This window comes from Sander vitreus, chromosome 2, assembly GCF_031162955.1.
Source record: "Sander vitreus isolate 19-12246 chromosome 2, sanVit1, whole genome shotgun sequence".
NCBI classification, from domain to species: domain Eukaryota; kingdom Metazoa; phylum Chordata; class Actinopteri; order Perciformes; family Percidae; genus Sander; species Sander vitreus.
The window spans coordinates 9230300-9240469 of NC_135856.1; the positions used below are offsets into that span (position 1 = coordinate 9230300).

General features: G+C 40.8%; 2 protein-coding genes across 2 annotated transcripts in view; both read right to left on the reverse strand.

The window, feature by feature from the left end:
- The window catches only part of mief2 (mitochondrial elongation factor 2), an 11046-nt gene extending 7873 nt beyond the window's left edge, over positions 1–3173 (reverse strand). The window contains exons 1-2 of the mRNA XM_078276335.1: positions 3015–3173; positions 535–694 (exon numbers count right to left, since the gene is read on the reverse strand). Coding sequence (XP_078132461.1) covers positions 535–672 — 138 coding nt within the window. The 5' untranslated portion in view covers positions 673–694; positions 3015–3173. The remainder of the gene's footprint in view (positions 1–534; positions 695–3014) is intronic.
- A 1214-nt stretch (positions 3174–4387) lies between these two features.
- alkbh5 (alkB homolog 5, RNA demethylase) lies at positions 4388–10170 on the reverse strand. The gene is made up of 4 exons (XM_078276346.1): positions 8797–10170; positions 8628–8708; positions 8405–8530; positions 4388–6460 (listed from the first exon to the last, which is right to left on the reverse strand). The coding sequence occupies exons 1-4, from the start codon at positions 9516–9518 to the stop codon at positions 6301–6303; spliced, it is 1089 nt and encodes a 362-aa protein (XP_078132472.1). The 5' UTR covers positions 9519–10170; the 3' UTR covers positions 4388–6300.

Consider the following 10170-nt stretch of genomic DNA (forward strand, 5'->3'; position numbering starts at 1 on the left):
GCAGCAGTAGATTTACATTTATTCCACTACCAAACAAAAATCAACTTAAAATGTATTTCATTTATTAAATGTATTTGTCAGCTTGAGTTGATGTTAATGATGTTAATTAGATTCCAGAGTCCGCTGCCAAACAGCAATCATTTTACCAAACAATACTCTGCCTAAACTCAGGCCATAATTGTGGATTTGACTACTGACCACATAGCTTGGGGATGCAGCAGACCTATTTGTAGTCTTAACAATAAGTAGTTTTGGTATGATATTCAACAAACCTTGCTACAAGTAATGAAAAAGCTGTAGGATGAACTGCCAATCTACAAGTAGACAACTAAAAATACAACTCAATGCACAATAGGTTTTTGAGTGCTAGCATAGCACTTGTGCATTAAAGATTCATTAAAAATCCAGGGCTTTAACATCTCTTTTTCCCCAGGTCAGAATTTCTGCAGTAATGTTAATTTCTCCAAATACAGATGAATGAAGAGTGCATGAACGATGCACTGATGTGGTACTAACAGCCTGAAAAACCCTCACCCGTTTCACTGCCAGTGTAGCAATTCCTAGCATGGCAGCCCCACCAACTCCCAAAATCAGCCGGGCATTAGACAGCAGGAAGTCAATCACCATGGCGATGCCATCCTCTCCTCGCCTCCGACCGCCCTGGAAGTTCATTGCTTCCTTTTTTGTGGTTAGCCTTGGGAAAGGAGAACGCATAACAAAAATGTAACTGGGCAGAAAGTAACACAAGACATGACTGTCAGGTAGAGGGAAAACAAACTCTACCTGCAGCAGTTTTTATCTCTTGAAATCATGGGATGCAGCTAAACTTCCACATGAATGTTATGAAGTCAGAATAACCAATGAGATGAGCTGACAGGATATGCAGCAGAGTAATATTAAAATATGTACTGATGGGTGACAAATTTAAAGGGAGAAAAAAAAAAAAGAATTAATGAGTGGAAAAACTTAACAAATGCAAATGTCTTTATACCTGGCACGTGGGTCACTGGATGGTTTGATGAGTGTTAAAATACTGGAAATACTTGACTGAGTGATCAGATCTCAACCCAAGTCAACATGTATGGACAGGTTGGTTTTGGACCGACATGTTAGCCATCGCTCTCCATCACCAAAACACTAAATGAGGGAATATCTTTTGGAGGAATCCTCCCTACAGCAGAGCTTCACTTGGAGAAACTACTGTATGTCAAATAGGAGAAGTGTTTTTTTTTAGCTTTCTACCCGCTGCAGCTTTAAGTGTATTTTTAAAACAGTCACTGATTCACTGTATTACATTTTGCGGTTGACATGAAGAACATTTTTATTTTATTTCATGCTGTAGAGATTATAAATCCTCTTGAGGCAACTCATTAATGACTCATTAATTAATATAATCTTCCCATCATTTATAACTCTGTTGACAACTTCAGTTTTGGGAAACTAACCACTCTGCTGCTGTCTCTCACTGGCCTTAAACATAGACCTTAGACCTTTAACAACCATGACAAATCTTGTTTTTAGAACCAGGAAGCTCACAGAATAATCAGACATGATTATAAAAAGACTAATACTTATAAAAAGAGCTATGGGAACCGGGCTGATTGTTTCTCTTGGCTGCTTCTGTGTCGGATGTTGATGGTAGTTAGGCCTTTTTGCATGAGACATATTGGGCCTTTTTTGCAGGAGACCTTTCGACTTCAGAGACATACGTCACCTCATAGGAGGAAAATCACAGTTGTAATTAATAACATTAACAATGGTTTAGTTCCATTGTCTTATTAAGCATTTCCAGTGAGGCAAATTGAATGCAGCCATCATTAATGTTATTAATTACACCTGATTTTCTTTCTGTGATATATCAAAATGTCTTTTGTGACAAAGTTGTGTTGGTAGAACAGCTGCCTTTCTAACCATTATGAAGGATAGTAGGAAGCTGCAGCAGTGGTGCATGTCTCTTTAAACCAAAATCCAATGGTGAGGTTATTAAGGCATGGGAATGCAAAATATGAATTTGATCTGAGATCTGTGAACCAATCCTTAAAGCTCGCTCATTTGAGGAGCAGACACATATGTGACCATGACATAAACATAGTCCTATGCTTAGTTTGTACAAAACGTGAACGTGTACACTGGGCTCATATTTAGCTCCAGGCACCTGAGATCCAGAAATAGCCACCCACAGGACATCACTGTGAACCATTTCAACCAAGTGCGTGTCGTCTCTTTTTGCCAGAGGTACAGGGTCCCAAGAACGGAGACACGCTCTATTTATAGACTCAATACATGCCACGAGTCACACCAGATGGGTCAAATGTATAACGACCTCCTAGTCAAGTTACAGCACAACAAATGTCTGCAGCACGTTCAGTCCTGCTGGGGCACTTTCAACGTCAGAGCAGAGTTCACTTTTTAATGTTAGTGTACTTTCCATCAGGTCAAGCAAAGGACTCATGATGTGACAGATGAGTTTATTAGTAATGCATTATTATTTAGTATTTAGCTAGTAATGCAATGACAGAGATGTAACATTAGCATCATACAACCGCAAGGTTGTTACTAAGTGAGGGGACTGGTAGCTAACGTCTCTACATGGGACAGTAACAACGTAATCTTATACATAAAAATGCTTTGTTTGTACGGTTTTCTTATGTGTTTTCTTATCTTGCAGTTATTACATGCCCCGCTCCTGGTTGCACTGCTGACATGTTTAGCTTAACACATTTACTTTATCATTCACCTGCTGCCATCCTCTCCAGTGTTTCCATAGTCTACAGATGTAACATTGTAGCATGGCAGTTAGTAACGCAACACGATACATGTCCATTTAGATAACCTAGCTACATGACCAATCGGCCAACTAATTATAGCCATTTTAGCAGCATGAAGAACAGCGTCAGCGTTAGTAAAGCTAGCCCATGGATATAAATATATATCTATGAAGCTAGCCAGCTGCTTAGTTAGCTACATTAGCAGTCAGTGACAGTTATCCCTCCACTACTGTGAAATATACTTACCACTCAGTGCGGAGAGAAATATAACAGTCCGATTCCACACCATTGGTGTTTTGATAAAAAACGTTTTTCGTATTTCTATCGTTAGGACACAGAGTAAATAAAGCTAGTTCAACCAGCTAGCTACAGCTGCTGTATTCTTCTTCGTTCTTTTAGTGCGGTTGGCATTCAACGCTAAGGTGCAGCAGCGCCCCCATGAGAAGGTCCGGAGAAACCCAACTACATAATCTCACTACAAGAATGTCCATTTAGCAGTGATGGAAAGTTACTAAGTTATGGAAGACTATTTTGAGATACATACTTGTACTCTGTTCGTAAGTATTTCCATTTGATGCTACTTTGTACGTCACTACATTTCGGATATATATATATATATATATATATCATAATTTGAGTGAAAGGATTCATTGTTACAGCTTAAACAACCAAAAGTACATTAAGTAGTAAAAACTTAGCTCCACCTTGACCAACAACATTAAAGCACATCTTAAATTGTAATACATCAATTATAGTGATCCAATAATAAAATAGTATAACACTGACATCAGCCACTACGGGTACTTTTACTTTGATACATTTTGTTCCTAATACTTCTGTACTTTACATTACATGTCATTTAGCTGACGCTTTTATCCAAAGTGACTTACAGTTGCTATATACAGAGGTTGCACGCCTCTGGAGCAACTATGGGTTAAGTGTCTTGCTCAGGCACACATTGGTTGATGTATTGCAATGGGAATCGAACCCAGGTCTCCCACACCAAAAAGTATGTGTCATATCCACTGCGTCATCACTACCCCTGTACTCAAGTACTTCTACTTAACTTAAATTTTGAATGCAGGGCTTTTACTTTTACTTTTAGTGAATTACATTTTAAAGTGTGGTATTGCTACTTTTACTGAAGTAAATGATTTGAATACTTCTTCCACCGCTGCCATTTAGTGACGGTTTTAGTGCTTTTGATCATATCATGTAGTCCTCATCAGCAAATTTAGTTTACTTAAACTCCATCTGCAAATGTCTGGCCAAACTCCAACAGCTTTTTCAAGGTCAAGAATAATCTTTGAACCTCTTATCTCAGAAACTTTTTTTCTGAAAATGTCTTTTCCAGACATGCTGCAGATCGATTTGATTGCCAATCTGTCAATTCTAGTCTTTCTTCTTTTGTAATCAAAACCCAAATTATGACAACCCCACAGCTAAAGCAACACATGTATTTATGCATTTGCTACCAAGACTTGATCAAATTAAACTTAAATAAGAAAAAGCAAATTAACGTCAAGCTGTCCCCTTTCATTTGTGATCCTTTGAATTTGTCATTTGTTTTAGAATCTGTGTTGCCTATGATTGTACAATTGGAAATATTTAAAAGCAGATACATTTTAAGTATTTTCTTTATTGAATTATAAATAACTTTCTGGAAATATCGAGAATGCATAATATACAAACTTATATATTAAAGAAATATTAGGGGGATACAGAAATTGAATTGCAAAAGAGAAAATCGACACTTAATATGAAACTTAAATGAACATTAATCAATAAAACTATTCCAAAGCCAAAAAACATTACATTTTAATGACAGCCCGACTGCTCTACCAACAGTATACCTTGCTGCTCGGAGGCCTACAAGAATGACAACATATTCAGTAAAGCAGGTCTAAACTGAGGCAACTGGTGTGTGAAATCCCCTCAGGATGAGTTTAGTGAAGACCCTGAGTGATTTAGAGATGATATGGGCCCAAAATGCACAGAAAACCTAGAACAAGCCTGGGTTAATATACTGTATTGGTTTCACAAAGACACTTCCTAGGCGTGTCACTGGTTCCCAAATTCCGAGTGAAATTATGTTGTAATTGAAAAATAAAACTAATCTCTGATACTGTGGCCAGTTATTTGCTTGATCGTTTAAAATAGGTCAACTTTAATATGACTCCAGCTGGATCTCTAATAACATAAGAGTAAGAAGACAAACTCCAGTTTGTTGTTCCTCGGCCTGGTGCTCAAACAGCCAGCTTGGTTGAGGGACAACCCAACTTTAATTGAATGGCAGACCAACTCTGTGGAGACAATTTCAGCTTTATTTCAGCCAGCACCTTTTAGCTTAAAAAAAACAACAACCTGTGTCCACAAAGTTAGTGTCCCGTTCTGTTTGGAGAGCTCCAGTATTTGCCTCTTGCAGACTATTACTTTTAACTTTAGCAAACACGTTAACTGTAGCGGTTCCGAAAACCATGAACACAACCCATTCTGTTTTTAGAAAGTCATTTCTCCTCTGAACAGAGGTTATTTTTGTTCATGTGTAACTCCAGACTAACCTAACCGTGAACTAATACATACCTCTGCCAAATACGGCTGACTGGGAGCAAGAAACCAATTGATGTGTTTACAGAGCAAATTTCAAGGACAAATACATATGGAAATTGAGTTTCCTCTCAACCGCGTGTTTAGATACAAGTTAAACAAGACCTAGTAGGGTTGGTTTTGTTCTGTCTGACCCAAATATCACCCAATTTAAATGAGGAAAATTCTGATTTAATACAGAATAGCAATAACGTGGCCTTTATCACTACAACAAGCAACTTCAAACTGAAACCGGAGTGTAAAACAAGGCCTGAGTTTTTCATCACTCCATAAAACATCAGTTTAGTTAATGCACCAGACTGTGACCTCCACCAAGATGAGCCATACAGCAGAATCAAATCATAACAGAAAACGTGGCTGCACATCGGTTGTTTCAACTTAAAACCGCAACAGGGACGCAGAAGTGAACAAAGATCTGGGATGGCACAGTAAAGGTGAAGATCGTTAACGTAGGTGCAAAAAAAAAAAAACATGTTTCTTTCTGCATAAAACTTCCCCCCCAATCAAAGATTATACAAACATATTGTACATTATAACAAGTTAGATTACAGCTTAGCTTTTCTTTTGTACAAGTCCATACATACATCTTTCTTTTAGTTCTTGCAGTCTGTACATCATTACAAAAAAATACATGCCATTTTGAAGTATTTATGGACATAGAAACAAGAAACGTTCAATTAAAGGTAATTTAACAACAGAGCCCAACTGTAGTAAGTAACTTGAGGTTCTGTAGTGTGTAGCAAAGACACCAGCTTCGTCTGCCAGAAACAAACAATTGAGACTCAAATCAAATTGCAGCCAACATGATGACTGGGCTCCTTGTGCCAGACTAAAACTGGAGCGGGAAAATGATGATCATAGAAAGTTACAATACTGAAATACATAAAAGAATGGGTATATTTATGTGTACATGTGTGAGGAGTGCTCAGTGGCGTCTCATTTTGACTTTGCGTCCTGAACTCTCCCGGTGTTTGTTGGAGTCTTGACCACGTCTCCTGTAGTTCTCGGAGCTGATGCTGTGACGACGGTGACGGGAATGTGACGGATGTCTGTTCTCCTCTTTATCCATCTCTAGTACCCTCGGCCTGGTGGACAAAGATTGAGATACCAAGTCAGATTTGGGTCCTCATGTTTCAATTTATTTATAAAAGGGACAATGTGCAATTAAAACATAAATGTGACCATTTGATGCATTGCACCAGATTTAGCCTTTGGCTAATTTACATCTGCAGTCCCTCGAAAAATGTATCACATGCAGATTGATTGTACACCGTTTCATTGTTGCAACTTACATGACACCTGCTCAAAAGGAACACAATAGAACACTGTTACAGTCTCAGATATCTCCTTTGCACGAGTGTCTCTTGAGCCCTTTTCAGACATGCAATATGCAACAATACTGGCTTCATCAATCTGTTGAAGTGATGGCTTTTTGTCATTCAGACATAGGTGAATTAAGTTAATGTTCCTCACGGCTTCATTCAGACAGCACACATTCAGAGGGAGCAGTGAAAGCAGCGAGTTAAAAATGTTATGATAGCGAGAAAGACGAGGGTTGTCTGTTCTTCCACTGGCTGTATCACTTTTGGATTTTCAATTATTTTGAAAATTTGTCTTAATTAATGACCATTGTGGGCGTGAGGGAAGCTTCACGCTCAGTCAATCCACTGATACATTCTCACATCAGTCTCATCATTTAGTATTATCAGAGAGAGAATTCTGCTGCCCGTTTTATAGACTGTATTTATATTGCGCTTTTCTAGTCTTAACGACTACTCAAAGCGCTTTGACGTAGTACAGGAACCATTCACACACATTCATACACTGTGTCCGAAGCTGCCGTAGAAGATGCCACCTAGGGCTGCACAATTAATCGAATTTTAATCACGATCACGACTTTGGCTTCCCACGATCAAATTCACGTGATCGAGCGATATTTAAAATGCTTCATTTCGTTCATAGAACCGTCTGTCTCAAAGGTTGTTTTTTTTCCAAAGCTCCGTAAACCACTCTCTGATCGCGTGCCTCCATGAGCCAATCAGAGTTGTTCCCTGCACCGCGCAGCTTAGTTTAGATGTAGACAGTCACAGAGGGCAGAGTAACTGTAAAAAATTCCACAACAGATAGCAGTCGGTCATAAGTTGTCACGAGGTTTATCAGTTACCAGTAAACGCAACATTTTGTCCCGTCTGTGTTGTTTTTCAGACAACAGCAGTGACCAGTGCTAGTTTGAGTCTTTAGGCTCATAGCTTTAGCAGCAGACTGTTGTACGTCCCGCTGTTGGAATCCTCTACAGTGAAATACAGTCACACTACACCGTTTAGCTGTCAGCATTTTAGCCGTGTTTAATCCAGTTACTACTGTAGCTAACGGTAGGCTAACGTTACCTGCTGTGTAACGTGTTACTAGCGTTTACTAGCGTGACATGCAGTGATGTTTCTGTTGCCTCCAAAGTCTGTTTTGGAGCATCAGAGCGCAACGCAGACATTTAAGTGGCACAGTAATCCGCGTTGCTATTTTGTCCGGTAGATACCGGCACCAGTGCCCTATTGGCACCGGATTTTAACATGCGCCGTTAACGTGAAAAGAAAATTGTGTTGCCTGTATCTTTTCAAGGCAAACGCGCATGTTTGGAAAGCGGTCGCACAACAGCTGAAATGGCATACTCCATCATAGTATCCTTCAACAAAGGAGGAATGTAGCACAATATGGATGTGAAAGCAGTTATAATTAGCCTATTTGACAATAAAATTTGTTTTGGTTAAAACCAACAAATAATCGTGATAATTAAATCGTGATCAATATATTGATCAAAATAATCGTGATTATCATTTTGGCCATAATCATGCAGCCCTACCGGAGCAATCCCGGAAAGTGGAACACGAGGGATATAGACTATATCAGGTCTAACTATCCTCTGGCCTGTTTTTTCAGATTGACAAACTCACTAACTGCCCTAAGCCCCATTTCAGATCAGGTCTATTTTTTTGTTTTAGACCCATGAAGACCTCTACTGTGTGGGTGTATACCTGTGAGCAGCATCAGGCTCTGCTTTGCGATGAGAGCGTTTGGCTTTCAGAGGAGGGGGTCTCTTTACAGGAGGAGAAGAGCTCAACAGGCTGTCAGAGTCCAGTCGAGGAGCATCTGGTCTGGTCCTGGCAAATAAAGGAGGGAGCACAAGTACAAAGGCATGGATCAGAGTGAGATTTCATACAAGATAATTATTTGATAAATGACAGTATGTTGACTCACTTTCTAAGGATGATAACTGCACGCCGCTCCTTGATGTCTTGGGGCCGGATGCAATGGGTAATGTCATCAGCAGCGTAGCCACTGAGAAAGAAAGATGCTGTAAACCCTTGGCAGACACACAAAAACAGTAATGCAATCAATACTTGACAGCAAACACAGTCGTAGTCACCTCAGTACTGTGACACTCCCTCTCCTCACAGGCAGGACAAACACCGGCTCTGACACCCGGATCGGTTTGAACTGGAAGCGACAGCCGAAGCAGAGCGCGCTGTCACTGAAGAAAGACACGGAGACGATGGGCCTTGCAAAGATGTGCAGAGGATCTACATGTGACACAATGCAGCCACCAGGTTGATAATCGTTGATGACTGCACTGTTGACAAACCCTTCTGGGACCACTCCACTAGACACCAGACGCTTGATCACTAGCTCATGCACCCAGTTTGGGATCTCATCCACTTCTCCTTTGCGGTACAGCCTCTCCTGGCCCGGTCCACGCTTCTCCAGCTGGGATCCATACGTGTAACCCTCCCCAAAGAAGTACTTGTTGCGGAGGGGCGCCCTGTCCACTGTGTGCTCACGGTAAAGTCCAGCCTCTCCTTTGGCAACCACGTCGTCGATCTTCTCCTCGATGAGGGCGCACTCCTCCGGTGTGAAGATGCTCTTCTGCAGGATACTGCTCTTCACCCGGCTGGCCTCCTGCTCACGGTGCTCCGCGCTGTCATCGCTGTGCTCATATTCATCGTCGTCGGACTCTCGGAACTTGCGCTTTCGACTTTTTCCGCTGCTGCCGTTACTCGTCCCGTCCACGTATTTATTTTTAAAGTCGTCTCTGTGTGGAGTCATGGATTTCAGCTTCTCCCTCAGGTCAGAGTATCCGCTGGCTGCCATGTCAGCCAAACCAATATGACTGGTGTAGTGCGACGTGAGCTCCTAGCTAACAGTTAGCATGTATCAGCGCTGCATGTCAGCACTGTTTTAACTGACTGGTTAATATGAACCGACTTGACGTCAAAGGGAGTCTTTGATGGTAGCTGTCGCTAGCTTAAGGGACCACTTAGCTGCGCACAGAAGTAACGTTAGCTAACAATAGCTTAGTTTCTCCGCCGTCATGTGTGTGCATTTAAACAGCAGTCTGGTGTGAAACGTGACAATTTGTAGATGATATTACCAGATGCTAACAAACAAGCAGAGCTGTGATAAAGGCTGCGTCGACACTATAACACGCTCAGCCAGCGGAAAGGCTAACGATATTTACCCGAGCTGCTTGGCTACCAACTAGCTAGCTTAAACTAGCCTGGCTTGGTCTGTCCGTTGCCACTTGGAAATACTGTCAGACCACGCAGCAACATTTCACATGTCACCGTTAAATTCCAAACCTCGGTGCTCCAGAGACGTTTCCTCTTAGGTTTGAACTCCAAGAGTCCATGAACAACATTGTTATATTCACACAAGGCTTTACCACGGTCAGTTTACACCATCGTCTCCAAGAAAAAGGCTGAAAATAAACTCGTGTAACCTGCTAGAGATAAGCGCATGCTCA